Raw genomic sequence first — 23669 nt, 5'->3', positions numbered from 1 at the left:
CTTTGAGGTGCATTAGTTGAATAGTGCTGTGCAGGCTCTTCAGTAATGGCCAACTTGTGGACCAATCCATCTTATTTAATCCTGAGAAAACACTGTGTTCACAATTTAGCTTCTATCTTGCTTATGTCAACATTATGTAGACAAACTTTTCCAAACTTATCGTGCCAAACAATGATAAATGGCCATGATTCAGAATGTTAGACGACAACACATGGTGGCATTTTCCAGATCTCTCAACTGCATCACACAGCCTTCATCAGCAGATAGACTTTAGTCAGTGATGGAGATGGATCTGAAATCCTTGCCAGTCAGGAGATCCGTCTCCATGACAACTGAGGAAAGTCCTTCAGCTGATGAAGACAGTGTGATACGGCTAAAAGCTCCAGAAGAAGCAGGCGTGACCCTGAGATGATGCTTTGTTTGACTTAAACGCATTAGTCATCATTACTTTTGATCATGACCTCATTTAGTCCATATATGACCAATATATCAATAAGTGAACATGTTTGGCTGAATATAATACAGAAGGGAAACACCATGTGATGGCATGAGAAATCAGGACGGAGCAGATGTGAAGCTTTGCAACATTACGGGCCCAATAAACAAGATGCAAACGATGAATCGGTCACAGTTAACATAAGTGAACAGCCTACAGTACGTTTCATGGTGTTCACAGAAGTGCCATCCATCCATCATCCTCTGGGGTCCTTCACGAGCATCTAGCAGTTCATGCAACTCATCAATCATCTTTTTTTTCTTTTGCAAACAAAGCTAGGTTCTATTTTCTGAGAGTCCAAAGTTTGAAAACCCCTGCAGGTGTTTAAATTACACTTACTGCTGTTTTTGGAGACGTTTCCAGATTGCCGAGAGGCTGTTTTACCAAACTGGAATGAAAAACGGCCTCTTTGCTTCGCATAAAGCAGGATTTTTAACCCATTTCCAGTGTGCGGACTATTTTCTTCTTCTATCTTCTTTCTGTGGTAGCCACAGCTGTGACATTTCTCTCGGCTTGTGTCGAAACAGAAAAAATATGAAGAGTGGATTGATATACAACATGAATTATTCTGTAAATTTAAAAACTCCCGAATAAGCAAAGATAGGCAGGCAGATACTGAGTTTCTGGCTATCAAATTAATTTGGCTAATGGCTAATCAACAGTTGTGCACGGGAAACTCATTAAGTCTTCTTTAATGTGCGTCCCATGGGATATTTTTGTTTCAGCTCCAAAGAAAAGTCTTTGAGGAATCAGAAAATGTCTTCAAAACTGGGGTAAGTGTTGTCAAATGACCTTAAAGGGCTCTTCTTAGCTATTGTTAGCTTACATGTAACGTTAGCATCGATGCCAAACTCCAACATGGAAAAAACAATTATGTGAGAGGTGCAAACTGAAGCTTCAGAGGCAAACAGAAGAGAAAATTGAAAATGTTATTCACAGCAATAATAATATATTTCACGAATAAGCGTCACTTTTTCATCAGGTGGGTTTCTTCCTGGTTACATCAGTTCACATCGAGGTCAACAGACGTCTCTGAAACAAGCTAAAAAAACAAACAGGAGAAACTTTTTTAGTGTAAGTCTTTAATTCACATCCCACAGGACATTTTTCATCTTTCAGGAACCAGAAAACGTCTTCAAAACTGTGCTGAGTGTTGTCAAACGGCCTACTGGGCTCTTCGACCTATCGTTAGCTTAAATGTACCGTTAGCATCAATGCCAAACTCCCATATGGAAACACGTCGATTATGCGAGGCACAAACTGAAGCTTCAGAGGCAAACAAAAGACACGTTTGAAAATATAATTCACGGCAAATAACACATTTCATGAATAAATGTCACTTTTTCGTCATGTGGGTTTCTTCCCGGTTACATCAGTGCGCACGGAGGTCAACAGAGGTCTCCGAAACAGGCTTAAAAAACCAAACGGACTCTTGCACGGCGGGCCGGAACATCTTTTTATTTTTGCAGCTTGGTTTAATGAGCGCTACTCAGACATCAGATGACATCTCCTCTTCCAGGATTAAAAGGATGATGAACGTACAGAAACCATTCAGACCTCTTCTCCTTTTTTTTTTTGTCCAACTGTGTTTTGATAAGCCGCCGTGAATATCCATCAAGAAAAAACCCGGACCAGCCCACCGGATTGCCGAGCAGCGGTCCGTTTCGTCTCCCCTCCTCCTCCTCATCCTCCACCTCCTCCTCCTCCTCCTCGCCCTGCCCGCACTATATGTTACATTTCCAGCCTCTCTCCTCTCTCCTTCGTCTTTTTTTTTTACGCAAGCGGACGTCCGCGGCACAGCAGCGACACAAGTGCGCGCTACAGGCGGAGAGAGAGAGAGAGAGAGAGAGAGAGCCAGGCAGCGGACGGCGACGCGACGACGACGCGGCGTGTGTGCTGTGTGTGTGTGTGTGTCTCGTCTTTGTTGAAGGAGACCGGACCGGTGCTGGATGCTGGACCTGTGTATTCTATGGATTCGGATCGGGGGCTAGGATAACTTCACATGGGACAAAACCCGCCTTCTTTCATGTCATCCGCGGATCTGTTTCGCCCGGCGCGTTGACGCCAGTGGAGACAGATAGAGAGAGAGAGAGAGAGAGAGAGAGGGGTGAAATCGGGAGGTTTCTCTCTCTCCTTTTTTTTTTTTTTATTATTTCCTGGAGGAGCGCAGTTGACAGATGAGGCCAGGCAGACATGTATGCACACGCGTTTCCGTCCACCGCCAGCCGCACGGGGGTAGATGCGATCAGAACCGCGTGAGCTCTCCGCTCCTTTCTCCTTGATTTTCGGGGGAGCTTCTTGATGCAGAAACGTGGCTCGGGCTTAAAAAAAAAAAAAAAAAGCAGCCAGGAGGAGGAGGAGGGGGGGGAGATGCTCTGCTCGCACGCTGGAAAAAAGGTTTTTTTTTTGTTTTTTTGTTGTTGCACCGTAGGGCAGCGTGTTACTGACGATCTGCACGGCGCGGAATAATGCACCGAGACACAACTTTGTTCACAGGCCCGAGAAGGTTGGACGATCTCTCCTAAAAAAGTGCGTTTATTCGGTAGCCTGGCGCACGATACAGTAAATCCTTGCGTGTCTCAGCTGGACGCCGCTGCCCCTCCGGAGCCCTGAGCTTGTTTTATGATTTTTCTTTTCTGTATCCTGCGGTTGTATTGATGTCAGCGATCGCGTTATGTAGATACAAAAACAACACAAATCAATCCGGTTGTGTTGCCACACGATTGGCACACTGTCGGTGTAGGCAGGCCCTAGCCTCCGCGCATGCAGATCCAATCGATAGCGAGGTAAAGACGCGCTCTGGCAGGGCTTGTTGATGCTGCTCTGGAAGTGTCACGGGGGTGTGTTTTAAATCCCGCATATCTAGATTTTTTTTCTCCTTCTCCTTCTTCTTTACACATGCCCCTCGGCAGCAGACAGGCTGCTCGGTAGAGAGCGGAGACTTGTCCAAACACTGTGTTTTAGTCCCGGAGACGATACTGTAAAGGCAGCGTCTCAAGAAAAGTTTCAATGGTTTTCCGAAAGTTGCCCGGTGTGTCGGCATCGGGCATGGGTCTGCGCCTGTCCCAGAAATTCGTCTTTCTGCTCTTTCTCTCGGGTTTGGTAACACTGTGTTTTGGGGCCCTTTTCTTTTTGCCCGACTCGGTCCGACTAAAGCGCATTTTTCTGTCCAAGACAGAGACGCAGCCGGTCACCGTCGGCTCCGGCTCCGGGTCCGAGAACGATGCCAGGGAGCACTTAAAAAGACCCAAGGACCAGGAGCACCCGCGGGGCATGACCTCGGCCAAAGGAGAGACCAGCACCAAGCTGAAGAGTCTGAGCCGCAAGCCGTCCGTCCCCCGCGAGGCGGCCGAGGAGCGGCTCGCCGGGGGGAAAGCGCAGGAGGATCTGACTCTGTCCCGGGCGAAAGCGGAGTCCGCGTCGGAGAGAGCGACCGCTTCGGACCGCGGTGCCAACACGGATACTTTCAGTTACGCGAAGTTCAAGCGGTGTCTGCTCAAACCCCCGCTGGGCAGAGACTACGGCAAGCCGAGCGACCCCAGTACCAACGAGCGCCGGGAGAAAGTCAAAGAGGTAAGGGTGTTGACAGCGACCCTCTGCAGGGGGTCTGCACATGAGTAGCCTCAAGGGGGGATTAGTGTGAGATTTGGTGTTCATAACGGGAAGTACAGAGTGATGTGAGAGAACAACAGGAAGTATATTTGGGGTGACTTCAGGACAGATGTTGTGCAGCGTGAATCGTGTCTAATCTGTCACATTGATCAGATCATCTGCTCAATAATCAGACATCAATCCACAAGATGTTTTCGTGGCTTCATCGAGCAAACACGTTTCTTTCTGCCTGTTTTTAGTGGGATGCTGTCAAAACACAACAGACAAACAGCAGACCGCCTCATTCAGACACACAAAAAGAAACCAGGCACGCACACTTGAAAGAAGTAATTATGTTTCTCCTTGTTGCTTTTGATTCGTGTGGATTTGCTTGACAATACAGGCGGTCGGTCTATAGAAGCAGCGGGGCAGATGTTTGCCGAGCGTCCTGTCAAACAGACGGAGTAAACCTCTCTCAATCATATCGGTTGTGTCTAAATTTACCCAGTGCCTTAGGAGAACAGCGTCGGTGACTGAAGATTACTTCTGTGGCCGGGATTACACGAAGTCTGATAATCTGTAAACAATCAGAATGTGAAACAGAAAAGTGCACGAAAAGAAACAAGTTGATGCAACTTTTAATAATCCATCCATCGGAGACTTTTACTAGCGAGAACTTGAGTCGTCACAACACGACTTGCTTTATTTGTGTTGTGTGAGCCGTTAAATTGCATCCCATCAGGTCAGTCTGAGTGATAAAACGCCCTGCATTTAGCTGGAGCACCTCTATCACCCTCGCACAATCGGCTGCAAACGATGTGACTGTGCGCGGTGACACTTTGGCCAGGAGCTCTTCAAAAGCTGTGTGCCAGCCTTTGTTGAGCCCCGTGGCTCCAATAAGGGCTCCAGAGTGGGAGCGTCTGTGGATCACACATCTGTACCCACTCAAGGCAAGTGAGGCTGGTGAAGAGGAAGAGGACAAGGAGGGAGGGAGGGAGGGAGTGAGAGAGAGAGAGAGAGAGAGAGGGGTTGGGTGGTAGCGGGGAAGCCATTGGCCAACATGTGCAGATGGGTTTCAGCCCTGGCATGTGACACGGATAAGTCCCGTTGTCACTCTCACTTCCAGCCTTCTGTCACCCTCTGACGCTGCTCACATGCCTTTCATACCTAGAGGTGATGTGCTACATGATAACCGAGGCGTCAGAGGACGAAGAGGGTTATTTGCCCTCTTGAGCCGAGCTCTCACTGACTCATAGCTTCTCGTTTGATGCGCTTTCAAGTGGACGCCAATGTGACTTTGCTTGCCTGGTGTGTTCAGCTGAGCTCGGCAGAGTTCTTGCCTCGGGGTCATAGTTTTTTCTGAGGAGATGTTATTTTCCACCACGCCCTCTTTGCCCAATTGTTGCCGCAGAATATTAATTGCGTTTCCCAGAGCGGAGACCTTTTTATCAAGGCGCTGTAGAGCGGACAGGCCCCGCTTCTGTGTCCACATCCACAGCCTAGTGTGCGTTTTTGTGGTTTGCTATTGTTGCTGCAACAGTTTTCACTGTTTCAAGCCTGCTGGCAGCGATCCAGACGGCTTCTCTCTCTTTTTTTTTTTCCTGGAGGCTCGCATTCATGCTGCCAGCCGAGGCTGACACACAGCGAGCCTGTGCTTTGTCCAGGTTTACAGATGTAAAAACCAGGGAGCAACTGTATGTTTTGATGTTTGATTTTATTGTAGCCGTTCTGATGTATGCTTTTGTGAAGCATGAAACATACAAAATGTAATGTTCAGTTGTCAGCCTCTCAGCTCGTGCTGTACAGAGCAGCTCAGTCAAATCATTTTTGTTCACTGTAAAGGAATGCAGAGAGAGGGTATCCCCCTTTCCGAAGCCAACAAAAAGGGGGTCCGGTCCAGCCCACTGAGGGCCCTCAATGCCCGAACTGTGAATGGGCATCGTTTTTGTCAACTGCCAACAACTAGAAAGCAGACTCCCCACCTTCTTCCTCTGTGTGTGTGTGCACCCACTGCCAAGTGAGGGTGAGACAAGGGACAATGACAGTCTGATCACACAAGGCACATTTTTGAAGGCAGCCCACCGCCAGCTAGGCCCCCCAGGATACCAGCAAACACTGCCAAAGCCACGGTGCTGTTTACCTATTCCAGCTACACCCTGCTAGTAGACAGTTCATTATCCTCCAAAAGTCCTCAGCAGGATGAAGATGAGAGTCATTTTCAAACAGCCTCCTATTTGTTATTCTGTGATGTCACGGCTTACTGAGTCGCACCGGCGCGGCTGTGGTGCTGCCTCATTGGCTCCGACATAAGAGGCCGGGATAGCAGGGGATCGCGCCACAAAAAAATGTGCGCCTGGAGCAGCACGGGGGGCGTCCTTTTATGCATTCACATTTTGTTGCTACTGTCCTTAACATTTGCTAAGGTTAGGACTAGGAGCGCAGTAATAAAACACTAGATGCGGGGCGCAGAAGAGGCGTATCCAAACAAACAACTCCAGAACAAAGAGGACATCAAAAGAATGAAGGGAGCCCGGTGCCAATCCGAGACGGAGACCTCCATATCTCCCTCTTTCTGCTGCTCTCCACAACATCGCATACATCAAAAGAGAAGTGTGCATTAAAAGGCAGCCTCTCTAAAGCCCCGAGATTTGCTCCTTGCCCTCGTCCGCCGAATTCGATACGCCGGCGCAGTCAAATGAGGGCCTTTGCTCGAGGGGAAATGCACTGTATAATGTGGCCTCTAACATATGATGCATTCACACAGGGAGAAGTTAGCACAGGGAGGAGACGGAGCTGACAGCTCGGAGTACTGCAGTGAAAGGACAGACACACTGCAGCCTCCTCCACTGGAGCAACAAAAGTCTTCAGGGCTTCGTTGTCCTGTGTGTGTGTGTGTAAGCTAACTGTGTGTGTGCGTGCGCTTGATGGATTATCCCGATGGTTATCTAGGTGCTCGGGGATAAATTTGGAGTTTGACAGTTTCAGTTTGAAGGGTTGTCACTGTGTTTATCCATCCAGTACTGAAGCCCACCTGCACCACTGTGTAGGCTAACAACAATCAAATGAGGTACATCTGCTCTATTATAAAGCAAGTCTATTTTATGGTCAGCTGGACGTGTGCGTGTTTGTGCGTGTAATCCAAAATAAGAAGCAGCGTGTTGGAGAAATGGAAACCCCCCCCTGTTGACAGAAAAGATTTCTAAACAGAGGCTTACAAAGCACAGAACAGTTTAATCCACAGTGTCTGTAAAGCTGTCACAAAAAGCACACAAAGCTGATAAGACAGACTAACAACAGGAACACACACCTCATCTTTAATATTTCAACTGAAAATGTCACAAAAATCCCCAGGATATTTGCATTTTTGTTTGACTTTTGAGTTGTTAGATTCCCACAAAAAGGAAACCAAACGTTATGATATTAAATCAATCAAAATGGTTTATTGCTTAAAGGGCAACTCCACCCATTTCACACATTAAAGTGTGTTTACAGGTCTTGGGGAGCACTACTTCATAAAAAAAAGAGTATAAGGCTGCATCCCAAATTGCCACCCTGTTAGGTGTTCACTGTCATCACTTCGAGTCTGCGAGTGCGTGAGACCGCGAGGCAAATATACCGCCTAAGACAGCCAATACAAACAATTTGCTTACCTCTATAACCTTTATGTCTACATATTTCTGAATCATGTGTTTACATTTTATTTCTGGCCTACATGACTCAAGTAACATTTCAATAAGGTAATTGTTTTACACGTTCATAATAAGTTCTCTAGCGTCACGCCTGTATCGCAATGAATTGTGGATAATTAAATCATTGAAGTCCGGTGAAGTCTGCTCCCCAAGTCCTTGTGGACTGGATAGATTTGGACAGCCCTCAAGACTGGCGGACTTCCCGCGAATGCGCCCACAAATTCAGCAAGTGCGGTGAAGTCCAGACATTTGGATGCAGCCTTAGTCTATTGCGGCTCCAGAGGAAGCTGCATATAATTTGATAAATTGCTTCCAGTGATGTCAGTCGGTGACTAGTTACATTGTGGGTAATGTAGGCGGCAGCTTTTGAAAGGCCATTGGTCTAAATTTGCACTACTGTAACACTGTTGTACTCGTTATGGACAACAAATGATCAAAATGGATACAGCAGAACCAGAGATGTTGCCTTTTTTATTCTACTACCTTTTCAAAAGCTTGCTACATTACCCACAATGCAACATGTCCATTTAGTGACATCACTGGAGGCAATTTATCAGATTACATGCAGCTTCCTCTGGAGCCACAAAACGCTTTATGCTACTTTTTTCGCAGATGCAGTAGTACTACCCAAGACCTGTACGCACAGTTTAATGTATCGAGCGGTGGAGGAGCCCTTAAAGAGCTTGCAGAAGCCTGATTTTATGATGGTTATATTTCTCACCAGTGTGGACCAATTTGTCGAGGAGGTCGGAGGTCAGGTTCAGCTACAGAACAGCAACCATGGAGCAGTCATGTGTTGCTCAGAGACATTTCAGTAAAGTTTTCCTCCAGTTAGAAGGCCTCCTCAAACTACTGTGTCATAAATTTAGATGTTTAATAAAAATACAATACCGCGACAGCTCTTAAATGTTATTTTGTTTGCGCTTGAGACACAACCAACTATAGGAGTTTTAAATTAAAATCAATTTTTGCAAAACAACCTGAGGGTCTGTTATAAAGTATTTCTTTTTACAGAGCAACTAACTGAGGAAAATATCCAAAAGATTTGGCCATACTTTAACAACTGAGCTGCCACTTTATATATACAAACAGACACACACATACCTAACACAAAGCCCCAGAAATAGGTGAGCTTGTAGCCGGACCCGAAATCCCCTTACAGCAGTAATGACCAGTGAGCTGGGTGTCTGTCTGAATAAAATGCCCCCGTTAAGCCGGCGCCTCCTGGCCGGCTCGGAGCACCGTGACCTCCCTCCACCCCTCATTCCCCTGCTGTCTCCTGCTACGAACCAGGTGTGCCAAACAGCCTTCAGTGTGAGCCAGGAAAATGGCTGCCTGCTGAGCGAGAAGAAAGAAACGGAAGATGAACAAAGTCTTAAGAAAAGGCTTACATTTTCCGAGCGCTCCCACAGAGCTGGAACATTTGTGCTTTCCCTCTTCTCAGTAGATGCTGTGTAAATGTCAGCGGCTGGTGTTTGGAATACGAGCCCATCGTTGTCTTTGGTCTGTGCATGCGGGGGAGTGAGCCGCTGGGTATTGATATATATCATGCAAGTCAATGCCAACCGAGGCAGATATTATCAACCTGTCAGTGCTGCCTGGCATTGATGCATAACTTTACTGCCGCACAAGAAGAAATTGACCCTTTGTTCCGAGACGCTTTCACTAACCTTCAGTGCACTTTTGCTACAGTAGAGTAAGTTTCCAGGTTGTTAGCGTTACACATGGCCAATAATAATGAGTCAATGGCAGTGATGAGTGAACCACCTGGGGTTCTACTTTTACTGGAAGTGCAGCTCTTAGTCATCATCCTCATTAGGTTTTTTTATTTTCTCTCTCAGACACTTACTCACTCACACTAACCTGTCATTAACAAACAAGATTAGAAGAACAACAGACTTTTCTTCTCACTTTCAGACTCACAGCTGAAAGCTCTTCATATCGTACAGAACGTCTCTATGAAGCCACCAACAGAGATTGATGTTGACCAGGAAGTACACTTGAGGAAATGTACTGTAGGTGGCAGACATAGTAAATTGAGCCAAGTCTCACTTCATGCAACAGTAACAGTCCATTTCAAAGGACAACTTAGTGTGACTTGGAAAAGTACAGCAGTACATTGATGCACATAGTAATGTAAGTCAAGTTGCGTCTCTAACATTATGGGTAAATAAAACTTCACTGTGTAACCTGTTCTTACACAAACATGAAATATTCATTCAGCTAGTAGTTAATGTCGCATATCAGTTACTTCTTGTGTTTACAGTTGAGAGCTGCAGCATCTGTTTTGAGAATATAAAGTGTGACACATCTGTACTGCCTGCACAGTAAATATCCATGAACATTGATGGTTTGCAGTGTTTGTTGTACATTATGAATCTGCCATTAACTCATTCCGCTATGTTAAAAGGTTCAAAAGTTTCCAGTAGCTCATTAGTCACCGTAGCTCTGTTATCAAAACAAAATACTCCAAAATGACAACAGACGCACTAAAACCTGCTCAGAGGTGCTTCAAACCGCAGTAATCGCAAGTTTATATAAAAAGACCTCGGCTTATAAAACCCACACACTGTTTTAAAAGCACATTTGAATTGTTAATGCTGTTTATGTGATCAGGGAAAATGCTCATTTTGATCCTCAAGCATTAGATTCTGAGAATGGTCACAGCTGATGATGACTCTATTAGTGTGAGCAACACTGTTTATTTCAGTGCATTGTGCATTCTTGCTTGGCCTCTACTTCACAAAGATATACCTCAGAAACTTGAAGATGTTATATGTAGGAATTCTGCATCAGAATATCTAAAAACGACCAGACCTTTGCTATATGTTTCGTTGAGTTGTGTAGTGACATTATCCCAAATGTTTCCAACACACCGAGAGAAATCCATGAGCGTACTCAAGGTAACAGGGCATTTAATTTGGTTGCCAGTCACTATTTCCTGGATCGCGTTACTCATTTGTTTACCGGCCCCAAACAGCCAGATGACTTCACTGTAAACTAGCTGTAAGTTGACGTTTTCGAGCAACAGCACACACCAAGGGTGCTTTTATCTGTGTGTTTAAATGAAGGTCGACCCTCACTAATCTCAGCACTCACCAGAGACTCCGGTTCTCTTTCTTCTTTTCCCCCTCTCCTCTCTGTGATGTCTTCATGACGTACATTTCCAGTCCGGCTCCAGTCGACACCTGACAATGCCGGTCACCTCTGGGGGTCGCTGCTTCAGTCAGGTTGATAAACAGGAGTGAAGATAAATTCACTTTTTAATCCCACAAGTCCAAAAGTAATCTCTGAGCTCTCCTCCCGTCGGTAAACAGTTACGAATCAGAGCAGAATCCAGAATGACTCCAGGTGTGAGGGTCTTCTGCATCAGATGTTACACAATGTACATTTAACTTGATGCTTGCTGTTTAAAGCAGTTATCATCAGTGTGGGAGTCACTTCAGTGACTTGCTGACCTGGTGTTGACCAGTGAAAATCTTGCTTACCTACCGTACTTTACCTACCTACAATATTGATTGGTTCCTTCATGGTCTTCCCCCATTTCCTTTGCCCTTAAGGCAAGACGAAACCCCTTGCCTGCGCAATTAAAAACATTGCATGACAGATGACCCTAAAGGTCAAAGCAGCTGAATCCAGGAAAATGTCGGGTAAAAACATATCAGAGCCCTGCAGAGAAGCCTATTTTTCAGTGGGTAATGAAAGCTGATTAAGCTATACAGTACCAGGTCTTTTCCTGTAGGCGATCACTGCAGGAAGTAAGTGATCGGGTGAGATGGAGAGAGGAAAAAGGAAGGATGTGAGGAAAAAAGGGGGAGATGTTAGCTAACATCCTTTTTGCATTCACGGCACTTTTCTCCCCGCATTCCCCTTTGTGGTCGGGGCACTAGCTTGAGGGTAAGTCTCTCTGTTGAGGCACGCTTTTCAAGAGGTGTGTGTGTATGTGTGTGTGTGCACATAACTCTTGTGCAAGTGCATTTCGTACACAACGCTTTGTAGATAGAGTTACATGATGCACACAGGCCGCTTTGTACAGGCATATTTGTTTATTTTGCCGTGTGCTTTTCTGTTTAGTGTGTGTGTGCATGTGTGTGTGTGTGTGTTGCTGTGGGCCAGGGGCAGAAGTGGAGGATTAGATCACATCTTGAACGAATAAAACGCCTTAAGTGCCCCTCTCTCTTGAGAGGCCAATAAGGTCCCACTATTCGTTGAGAATTTAACAATTGTGGGGTTTATGTACGTATGCTGTATTTTATGTGTGTGTGTGTGTGTGTGTGTGTGTGTGTGTGTGTGCGTGCGTGCGTGCGTGCGTGTGAGCATAGTAAATGTTCTGAAGTCTCACACAGCTTGAAGGTTAGTCTTTTCCTGATGACGTGGCCGAGTCAACAGTTTACAGATGTTTTCCCTCGTTACACAATAGAAATCTAGTTTTTCCCTGAAACCCCCTCTTGTTCTTTGCTCCTGCACTTCCATATTTGCACAGTCTTTGAATCAGGCCTCACCAGTCTATTTGTTCGCTGTACTTGTCCGAGGCCCCCCCCCCCCGTCTGTGTTTACCATAGCCTGCGGCTGTTGCGTCAGTTGCCAGAAAAAGCAGAGGGTCACGTCTCGGGCTAGAATTCGTCCACATTTTGACCACGTTCAAGAACAGACGAGTGCAAAGAGCTGTGAGTGGGCAAGCGCTCTTGGCAGTGGTCGTGTGTTTTTCTTTAGTGGAGTAAATTTCCGCTTTTCTCAGATTTCATCAGCCACACTCTCAAAAGACTTTTTTTTTTCTTTTTACGCCATCAGTCCCTTCTTCCAATGCTGTGATCTTGCAATAAGTTCCTTGGAAGCACATTTATCTTTTGTTAACGGCACTGCTGACATAATGGGGTCATTGTGTGTATACCTCTTAATCCTGGCTTCAGAAGGCCTGTGATTACTGGAAAAAAATACACATTCATTCCCGACTGGATGTTCCCAAGTTCCACGGAGTTCCCTGCATGGGAAAATGCTTTTTGATAAAGTAAAAATTGTCTAAAATTGATACATAGTTTGTGCCGTTTTCATAACTTTCTCTGCTTTTTTCTGCTGGCATGCTCATTATTCTTAGGCATAACTAAACAAGGGCTAATGACCGTGCTTTCATACCATTATCTACACTATTTCCCTGCTCTCGCTGACATTAATAGCGCAATAATAACAAGAAAGAAAACAGGCTGAGAAGTGGCCTTTGCGACTGAATGTGTCTCAGTGAATCTGTGTGGACTTTCAGCATCCTACAAAAGTCACACCACAAAGCACGCATGCTTGCGGCCCTGTCGTGTTTTCATAACCTTCGGCCAGTTTATGATTTCAGTGTGTGTGTGTATGTGTGTGTGTGTTTGAAAAGATGAAAGGTCCAGGGATAGCCTTGTTTGCCACAGACTCTGCTTGACATCCTGTGCTAGGTGCCGAATGAAATCGCCCCTACCTCTTCCACCCCCGCCCCCCCCCCCCCCCCCCCCCCCCCCCCGCCCTCTGTCGTTGGCCTCGCTGCTCGGCCAGATTCAACAAATAGGAAAGAAGTGGAGGGAGAGAGTGGCCTAGATGTAACCAGCAGACTATCTGAGCCCCCAGCTGAGTTCCAGCCCTTTGCCTTTATGCCTGCCTAATTGGTCAGAAACAACATGCGTGGCTGTGTTCACAGGGTAATGGCAGGACATTAGAGTGGGCCGGGGGACCTGGCTTGCCCCCATATGTCTTCCTCCTCGTCTCACTCCTTGCTCGTCTTTTGTTTAGCCTAGTTGTGATCGTTTTAGAAAGCGCTGTCGCTGATTCCGTCTCTGTCACCCCTCGTTCTTCTCTCTCCGCCTCCTCTCGCTTTCTTCTTTCCTGCTTCGTGGTGATGTTCGGCCCGAGGCACGTTTATTGCCGCTGCTCTGCCAACTATCCCCTCCTCTGCATCACTAGAGAGCCAGTGTGAGCTGCCCGGCTGCTGTCGTTGCAGATTGGCCTGTCTGCATTGTTGCGATCGTGTTGTGACATGGTTTCAGCCTACTTTCAAGATGGCTGAATAATGCTGTCAAGCCTTTGACCTACAATTTAGGCGGATCCCCGGAAGACAACATAATCTTTTATGTAGTGGCCTTTGTTGGCCAGGATCGTGTTTCCCCCCAGAGTGACGACAAGAGCTTCTCATGGAAAGCTTACCAGACCGTTTTCATGGTCGACACAGTGCTGTCTGGCTCTCCGTGGGTTGAGAGGAAAATGTGTCTCCCTAGTGGTTTTTCTCCTTCATCAGCATCAGTGGGCAAATAGCCATTAATTAGCTGAATGCATGCAAGGCCGTTTTAGCAAGAGCTGGGTGTATTTGTTCATTATTATCACAATTAAGTCCCTAATCAAATGGCAGCAGCGGCGCTTGGTGCTCATCAGGGAACCATATAGATTTCTCTTGTTTCCATCAAGGTTGGATGATGGGCCAGCCAGATAATTGCAATTTTCATACATACGCAGTCGGTGGAAAGGCGAAGAAATGAAAAATAAACTGATTCGATAGTAAACTAATGATGGTTGTGTGTGTGAGAACAACCAGTTCCCCCGGATCTTTAATTGGATGAGAAGTGTAGGTGACAGCATATTTCTTGAGCACTGATATTACAGTGGTCAGAGACAGCTGGATATGGAAGAGACGGTTACAAGCGATGCCTTTTAAAAAGAAATAAGCCCTTCACAATCACTTGGATATTTATCTTGACCAGAGAAGACCAGGGAAGTCCAAAATGAACTGTCAGTCCTCGGCATAATAACACTCAAAATTCCCCCTATTCAGGAAAGCAGCTGTCATGGTGTGAACATGTAAAAGCTTCTTTCAAATGCTATTGACAGGAACCATTTAAGAGCCACAGCTAAACCCCTCACATCAAAAAACTAATTATCATTTGAATCATGAATGATTATACTTTTTGAATGGATAGTCTGCTCGAGGGGATATAATCTTTTTAAACCTTTTGATATCCTCAAAAAGGCGTTTTGTAAACCAATAATGTCTTAATTTAATCTGTTTATTTTACTTTCATGTCAGAATCCATTTGTGAGACTTCAGGGTTTTCCTCCTCGCTTTTTCGTTTTCTCTTTCAGAGGAGAGTGGATGGTGATACAGCGCGTTTCAATAACAGGAAATGGGTGGTACTCGCTGTCCAGTTTCAGAAGCAATTGTGGTTAACGGTTTTTTGGAGAACCCCACATGTGTTGTTTCAGTTACCAACTGTTAAGTTTGTAGATGCGGGACGTCATGCTTCACTAGAATTGAACCACACCTCAGTTGGTGGTTTCTGATGAAAAGTTTCATTCGCTTTCAGAACAAGTCAACTATAAGTACGTGAAATTCTGGCTAATATTGAGCAGAGACTGATGTCATATTGGGCTAATGTGAGGTAGGCAGTGGTATCGGAGAATTTCCTCTTTCAAGCCTAATAAAAGTAGTCACTTGTTGTAAATTGAAACTAAGAGCTACAAAGGGGTTTTACCGCCTTATTATGTCATTACATTTAGTAAAGCTTTTTTTTTTTCCTCAGGGCTTAAGGCTTCCTTTATCAGTGAGAAAGATTAGAGCTGCCGCAATTTATTGATTAGTTGTCAACGATTACATTCATGGCAACTATTTTGATATTTGATATAAGCATTTTTTAAGAAAACAAATCTAAATTCTCTGATTTTTAGATTCTAAGTTTGGATATTTTCTGGTTACTTTATTCCTCTATGACAGTAAACAGAGTATCTTTGGGTTGTGGACAAAAACAAGACATCTGAGGACGTCGTCTTGGGCTTTGGGAGACACTGATCGCCAATTTTTGTAGACCAAACAACTAATAACGGACAGATTGATAGACAATGAAAATAATTGTTGGTTGCAGCCCTAAAAGGGAGACTGCAACTAGGAACTATCTGCATATTTGATTTAATATGCCAATTATGTCCTTGAGGTCTCAATGAGGTCTGACCAGGAGTTGGAAATCCAAATATATTTATTTTACAACTAGAATGGCACTCAGTAAAGAGCATATCTCCACCAGGGCCAACAGTCTCCTTTAATCCAATCAAGCCCAATCCGATATCAAACTTGAGAGCCCTGTATCACTACAAATTTTAACCCACCCCTAATTGCTTAACCATCATTTAAATCACCAGATCTGTAACAGCCAACAATTAGGACAACCAAACAATGCAGATGGAATCATTATCTCCGATGTGTATTTGAAGAATCGTGCATCAGAGAGAGAAATTAACGAAAAATGTCCAAAAACATCTTGCAATGTTAAAGAAAGTGAGTCAGACTTCCCCCGATCTGTCCCTTTTTCCGGATCTGCACCAAAAGTTAATGAGCCGAGGCCATCCAACATCCAAGTTGCGAGGAAATCCATGCTGTGGAATCCTTGTTGGAGGAAATCATATAAAATGGAGAAAAGCCACAAATTCTCTCTTTTGAAACCCTGGAACTGGAGAACGTTGGCATTTCTGCGTCAAAAATAACTAATTAACAGATTGATTGTTTATCAAAATAGTTGCCAAATAGTTTTACGTCGATCAGCTAATGAAGTCATTATTTCGATGCTTTTACCTAAAATGGCCAAGAATCCACATTTAGTATGCAGTCTTTGTGCTGACATGAAAGGGGGGACTTTGCAGTGCAGATAGGAGCGTCATAAAATCAAGCTGTGTGTCGGTCAATCAGCACAAAGTCGAGAATTCAGAACCGTTTCTGGAAAAGCCAGTTTCTCCCTTTTATCCCCTGTGTTCAAACTGGGGTGCTTGCGATCATGCAAATGATCTAATTAGACTTTTTATGTGCTGACCGTACAGCAAGCTCGATCCATCTCTGGGTTAATTTGGCCCACCATTAGAGTGGAAACCTGCTGCTTACCAAGCCTCCCCAGAAACTTGTGAGCCTGGTCGTCAGCTCTCTCATAATGATGTCTGCCGCGCTCTTCTGGACACAATGGGAGCAATGAAAATGACAATGACGAGACTGTTATGACATCTCTGGATGACCCACGCCGAAGATTGTGGGTTACACCTGCAGGGGATGAATTGTTGTGTTGGGCGAAGAGATCACTTCACTTTATATTTACTCCAATTCTTAATGCACAATGAAAATGGCAGCTCACATAATAATTTTCGCTAATATCATGGTAATTACAGATTTGATATAGGAGCTGTGATCACGACAAAGGACACTATGTCCAGGCTGTGAGGGCTTAATGAAATTCACTCCTTCAATTTACATGAAATTAAACGACCCCAACTTGAATTTCTGTCGGCCGGGTCAAAAATATTTATTCCCAATCAGTCTGGCCTGGAGATCGAGTCTGTGCTACATTCTCAGGCGTTCTCAAGCTAAACACAGACTAGTGGCTTAGCAACAGTTGAGTTTATTTTTGGTTTGTCACCAGCAGATCTGAAACAGACAGACTCCTTAACAGACACAATAAGAAGGCGTTCAATTGGCACAAGCCTTTAAACCAGTTTGATATTTGAATTAATTGAGCTGACAGTAAAACATGCTAACAAACAAATTAAAGATGTCATCTTACAAATGTTGGCATTTCGCTCCTGAAAGCCATTTTGAAGTGTGTGTTCAACTTTGCTTGAAGGTACCACAAAGCATATCAGATATTATGGAAAACAGCTTTTTTTGCATAATGCTAAGTATTTGTATGGAAAGTAGCCACAGACGTTCACCTTGTTCAGAAATGCAAACATTTTCTGCGCTCTCATCAGATGTCTTAAAGGTGCAGTCGGTGATTTTAGAGAAAGGTAGCAGATTGTTGAGCGTCATTCCTAGTTTTCTGTGTCATCAGCCAGTATTTGATGACCTGGGATGGAGGTTCAATGATTGGTTGTTGGTGTTTGATATGAACACTGACAACCAATCAACCCAAAGTGTTGGTATTTGACAACCTAGGAATGAGACTCAACAATCAACTAGCTTTCTCTAGAATGGAAAGGAAGTCTTTTAAAGCAATGTACTTTATTACCTTTTAAAATAACAGCTTTAAAATCATTTTGATGCTACAGTGTCTTGTAAAAGGGTGAATGGTGTCTCTCAAATTAATAGTGATCAGTTTTGTGTGAAGTAAATCTTAAAAGGAAACTATGGTTGGCTATAATAACTTTGTATTCACCAGTTTGATTGCTGAGATCTGAACCTGGCAACGTCTTTGGAAATCAGGTCATTGGGGCAAGAAACACCAGCAGATTGGCATCCACTTTATTTGGACATAAAACCTATTGTGAGCTGGCCCGCACTGTCTATAACAATCCCTCATTGTACAGCAGAACTGTGTGCTCACAACTCCAAGTACTGTGGGTTGAAGTTCAACATGGAAGCTGTTCTGGATGTTTTACGGTGGAAATTTTCTATCGTATTTTACTGTTAGCTTTTGTTTATCTTCCAAATAAGTTTGAAAAGCCTGTCGGTTTGTTTTCAACCTGTATTGTTTGCTTTTTGCCCTGTTAGATTCAAGAAATTACTTTAGTGAGTGTAATTTATCAAACTATACCAATGGCTTGAGCTGCAAAAACCAAACCCATTTTCCTCAGTGAGTAGCAGATGTGATAAACCATTCTCTTAGATCTGACAGTTATTATTCAACAGTTGTCAGAACACTGAGTGTAGTGTGTACGGTGAAATGCAAAGCATCTGTGGACACAAATCAAGGCGTTCTTGCTCTCAAAAGAAGACTTGCTCTTATGGGAAAGTTTAGTAAAGATAAATGAAAAACAGACCCATCTGTGAGGGTATGGAGAACAAAATATGCGTCTGTGTTTCAGGTTGTGGGGTGACGGTAGAAGTAACGCCGCCATCGCGTTATCCAAGTAAAATGAGACGGATGGTTGCAATTAATTCTGCAGTGACCATTAGCTGAAGAGCCGAGCCCAGCAGAATCGAGCAGCAGGAACGCTGGAACAGATGAGAGCCGCGCTGTGTGCGTGTTTGTGTGTTTACTGTGTGTTTATGCATATGTGTGTGTGATGTTTTAAACACAGTTTGCTTGAGGCCCACTGAGTGTTTACAGGAGGCGACTATATGCTGACTAGAGTGAATGAAACAGGACAGGTCCATCCAGCATCTGCTCCGGATTCTGCATATTAATATAGTGGAGAAAACAACTTGTTTTTGTGTTTTTTAAGGCACTTAAGCGTATTATTGCTAACTACCTGTAGGTGTACGGGACACGTAGACCTTTGAGATTTTATTTGTTGACATTTAAGGCACAAATTGCCTGTCAGCCTTTAAAGACACAAATTGTTCTGAGGGCATTTGCCCCAGAGAGACATGCAAATGCCATGGAAATATGTTAAATACAAAAGCTAAATTAGACTCATGTTTACTCTGATTATTTGGAATCACTGCCCTTTTTCTGCGTCTTCTTCATTGTGGCTACTTCCGTTTATTGAATGCTCTCTGTGGTATTTAATTTTGAACTTTTCTGCAGGCTGCAACCTGTTTTAGAAAACTTCACATCAGTCCACGGCGAGACAGCTGCTTTGATTGCTTCTTTGGCTTCGTCAGTGTTGTTGTTTGTCGAGGATGAAAAGCGTTAATGTGATCAAACCTCCCTCACCCAGTCCTCACACCTCCACCTGGGACAGGCTGTCTTCTATTTTGTACCACTTAACTGGTTGTCATTGTAATGTATGCAGTTCTTAAAACCCTGATAAGATGTAATTTTTGCAACGCTCAGGTTGTTGCCGTCAGACCATCCTGCTGTAATTGAATGAGATCGTGAGATATTTGCTGTTGGAGCAAAGGCTACAGATTTTACAAGGAAACAGATATATAAATGGATATTCAAGACGTTACTTAAAGGTATGATCAAGAGGCGCTACACAAATATGGAAATTGCAGCTGCTGCAAAATTCGATTTGTGTGGCATTTTAATTAAAGAAGATAATGGACTGGAAGGGTACAAAGCTCTGACTGACAACAGGGACCAATTATTTTCAGTAATCTACAGTGGAGCTGTACACCTCTGATGCAAGTGTTTTAATCACTACTGTAAATTAAAGCTTCCCTATCTGATCACGTTTTTCCAACCTACTTTAGATCAAACCAATCCCCAACTTCCTTGTCCCGTTCCCATGGAGACTGCACTCAAGAAATATGACACTACAGTAGCTGAATTTGATGAATTTGGTGTTTATCAGACCACAAATGAGACATGAATTAGCAAGCTAGCATTCTGTTTCCTAACTGTATCAGAGCTCGACCGAGATGTCCGTCGGCGGACCGATATCGGCTTATCACAGATATGTCAGAATCGGCTTATATGATGTCCGATATGTGCAGATATGAAAACTTTGTTTTACAGAACATGATGCAGAAAAAGACGCCTGGGGTAATTATAATTACTTGACCAAAACTTAATAATTTATAATGTGTGAGTGTTTTTCCAAAGTAGATCTATGATCAACAACATTAAAGCAAGAAGTAGAAGGAATCGCAGTTTCTGGAGTCCAAGTCAATTTTGTTTGTATAGCCCAGAATTACAAAACACATTTTACGGATAAGGATATATCAAAGTATGTGTTCAGAAATGTAGGCTTCAAGGTGACATTTTGACCTCAGTGCTCTTCATCAGTTGTCTAATGGGTTGCACCGAGATGAGACTCGCTGAGCTTGGAATGTGAGATTCATGAATGATTATGAATTTATATACCACGAGAGGAGCTTTTTATTTTGCTGTCGACTCATCTGTGTTTTGTATTCAGCGAGGCAGCTGTCCAAGGTCTGGATGCGTGTGTTTTTCCTCTGTTTGGTTCTGAAACAGTGCCTGTAAGAGCGATGCTATCACACACGCAGGGGTCTGTTGGCCAGAGGGAACGGACTTATTTTAGCAGGGAATTCGACACATGAGTGAACTTACAATGCTAACAGAGCTAAAGGAGCTAACAGAGCAGAAAAGCCCAAACCAAAACAAACAAAGGGCTCCTGTTCGGCACAGGCTGCCACAGGCAGGCTGAGCTGAAGGGTGAAGTTGGCACAGTGACAAAAAGCACCATTCATATTCATGCCAAAGCCATGTGAAGGTATGGTTAGAAACATTTGAGAGACTTTGCAGCTGTTACAACTGATTTCACCATTTACACCAAATCTATTAGATGATATAATAAATTGATAGCAAACATGTCAAACTTTACAAATACAGTAAACAGTAACTAATATAGGCTACTTCTTTGTCGTCTGTGGAGAAAGTAACCAGACTCCCTTTAAAAACCTCTCAATTTTGAGACTTGTTGCGTCAGGAGAAAATGTATAAACTTTGTGAAACACCGTCTACACACATTCTTAACTATTAGGGCCTACTTGTTAATTCGGCAAACGTTATAGATAGATATTTCTTTCTTTGTGTAAAAAATGTATCTGTTTGTTCTAGTGATGTAGGTGTATATTTGCATAAAGAGCGTGGAAATGAGATCACTCAGGACAGATAGTAAAACCAAATGTAAACAGCCTCTCTTCAGTGTAAACTCAAACCTAAACATCTGCTGTGAGGTAGAGGTGTAACAAAATGACCAGAAGATGATAAAATTGCGCCACCAGTATCATTAAGGGCTCAAGCTTATTTTCTCGATTAACTGTTGGCCAATAAAACATCACAAAATAGTGAAAAATGGCAATTATAATTTGCAAGATGACATCTTCAGTTAGCATTTTGTTTTAGTTTCACTAGTTTGAAAGGATTAGTCAGCAGATTGTGTTTACAGATTTAGCAAGTGTTTGTGAAAAGAGTGTTTACCCAGGAGAAGTCAGTGATTTTAAGAAACCGTGACCTACGGCTCACAGCTATTCTTCATGCATGTGTGCACTCCTGTCACTTCTGGCCGCTCGGGGCCGGTCCATTTTTGGAGGTAATCTTAGGGGACTCACACTGGGCAACTCATCTACCCCTCCCTGTGCACTGAACTCATTTGTTCAGCGCCGGCATTAATAATTCATAGCGAGTGTGAACGAATGGGAGTCAGCTTTCGGTTTGTCGGGTTCGTCTTCGGTCTCCTCTTCCAGCCGTCCAGTTCTGTTGCATTACTTCCTCACGCTATCTTTTATGATTTTCACTTTCCCCATCTCTTCCACTTCCTCACTGCCTTTGTCTTTTTCAATCTCATCCTTTTCGTCTGCTGGCTTGTTCTTCAGACTGACCTGCTGTTTTTGGAAATACTCTGCTGCTGTGCTACTGTACTTTGCCTGTCAGTGAGAGAGAATTTTCTTGCCCGACTTCCATCATCCTGCCCAGTGGAACAGATGGATCCCCTGGCAAACAGTGCTCACGGGATACACTGTTAGTACTGCGGGTTAGAGGCCATCATGATTCATTCACCAGCATTATAATCTGGACTGTAATCATTGGTGTCCCGCGTTGTGATGTCTTCCAGCTCAATTTCCAATCGTGACAGTGACACGAACTGTGATTATACATCAGCCGTCAAACGTATAACACGAGGGGGTAAATTGTAGAACGGATCAGCATGTTGCTGTGAAAGGTTGGGCAGGCTGCGAGGCTGTGTGTTGCAACATGCTCAGACATGATGAAGCTTAATGTGCAGCCGAGTTATTTAATCGCTCGCAGCGATTCAGTCACTGAGGCAGGTGATGTGATTCCGGCCGTTTGGGTGGAGTTTGTTGGTCCTACATGTCTCACGGACATGGGCAAACGGGCACGCGGTTCATCCGAACACTGAAAACATTAGTTCATGTTCACAGTGGGTGCTCAAAACAGGCACCACACTGAATGTATTCTGTCAGTATTATACATGAAGTCATTAAGCTTCATTAACACAATTACGGACACATTATTATAATTTGTTGTCGAGCCTCAGTTCAGAGTAATTTTAGACCATCAGATGGACTTAAGAAGTGTGTGTGCGTCAGCTGTTGTGGCTATTTACATCACACTCGGGATGGTAAACTCTACCTTGTGACAGCAAAGCAGTATAAACAGGCCAAACTCAACTGGGTTTTGTGATCAAAAACTTTAAAAACAATAACAGCTGTGTATCAAAATGCCCCTGAATCATTTATCTCAAAGGACCTGATTATATACTGAATAGCTTTTGGCAGCATCCTTGAGTTGCCGCTCTCAGTCGAGCAACGCTGTGAGCAAGGTCCACCTCGTCCTGAAATGACACGTCCAGTCTGCCACTAGCATACAGTCGCATCCTCACTCCAAAATTCATAAGTTTAACCTCCATCTGTACTCCTGTTCCACTGCGTAGGAAGCTGCACAACGACTCAGAGAGGGTAGCTGGCTGCTGATTAATAAGCGCTTCTACTCCCACACCTTTGGACACTGAAATACACAGACTAATGAACTGGATGAAACCCAGTCCAAACAAAGACCCACACTCAGGTGTTGTTGCTATGGGCTTTGCAGGCAGACTTAACTTTCTTGTTAAGAAAGATTGGTGTTGTAGGAAGGCAGATGGTGATCAAAAAAAGCACAGGAGGGAAAACCAGACTCAACACTGGACCTCTAAGTCTACCATGATGATTCGACATAGTGTAACTGATAGCTACCCTCTCTCTATATATATACTATATACTGTATTAGGAACGAGCAGCAGCTGAGTGTGCAGATGACTGGGTCAGGTGATGAGTTCATTTAGAGAGTTTAATAGCAGTGGCTGGTGGGCAGGTGCGAGCCGGCGGACCTGGAACGCTGACAGAGGTTAGCAGTGTGTTCACAACACAGAGCTTAATCAGATGAACTCGAGGTGGAACAGAAGAGGATGGAGCAGCTGCCGCAATGATGAAAACTGAATTTTAATTTATTTTTTTGTCATCTAGCCCTCCCTTTTTTCTTTTTTTTTGGTGAAGTAGCTGTAGCTTCATATTGATCTTCTTTGTAGAATTTGCACAACATTTCTGA

The 23669-nt window shown here is 44.1% G+C and overlaps 1 protein-coding gene across 2 annotated transcripts in view; it reads left to right on the top strand.

Annotated features, from left to right (window-relative positions):
- Positions 1 to 2363: 2363 nt before the first annotated feature.
- LOC141012416 (mannosyl-oligosaccharide 1,2-alpha-mannosidase IA) overlaps positions 2364 to 23669 on the top strand; it is a 208218-nt gene continuing 186912 nt past the window's right edge. For both annotated transcript variants that reach the window (XM_073485893.1, XM_073485892.1), the window contains exon 1: positions 2364 to 4069. In XM_073485893.1, coding sequence (XP_073341994.1) covers positions 3506 to 4069 — 564 coding nt within the window. In that variant the 5' untranslated portion in view covers positions 2364 to 3505. The remainder of the gene's footprint in view (positions 4070 to 23669) is intronic.

This window comes from Pagrus major, chromosome 17 (genome assembly GCF_040436345.1).
Source record: "Pagrus major chromosome 17, Pma_NU_1.0".
Taxonomy (NCBI): Eukaryota; Metazoa; Chordata; class Actinopteri; order Spariformes; family Sparidae; genus Pagrus; species Pagrus major.
Note: the sequence above shows the minus strand (reverse complement) of the source record. Positions and strands in the feature narration are given on the sequence as shown.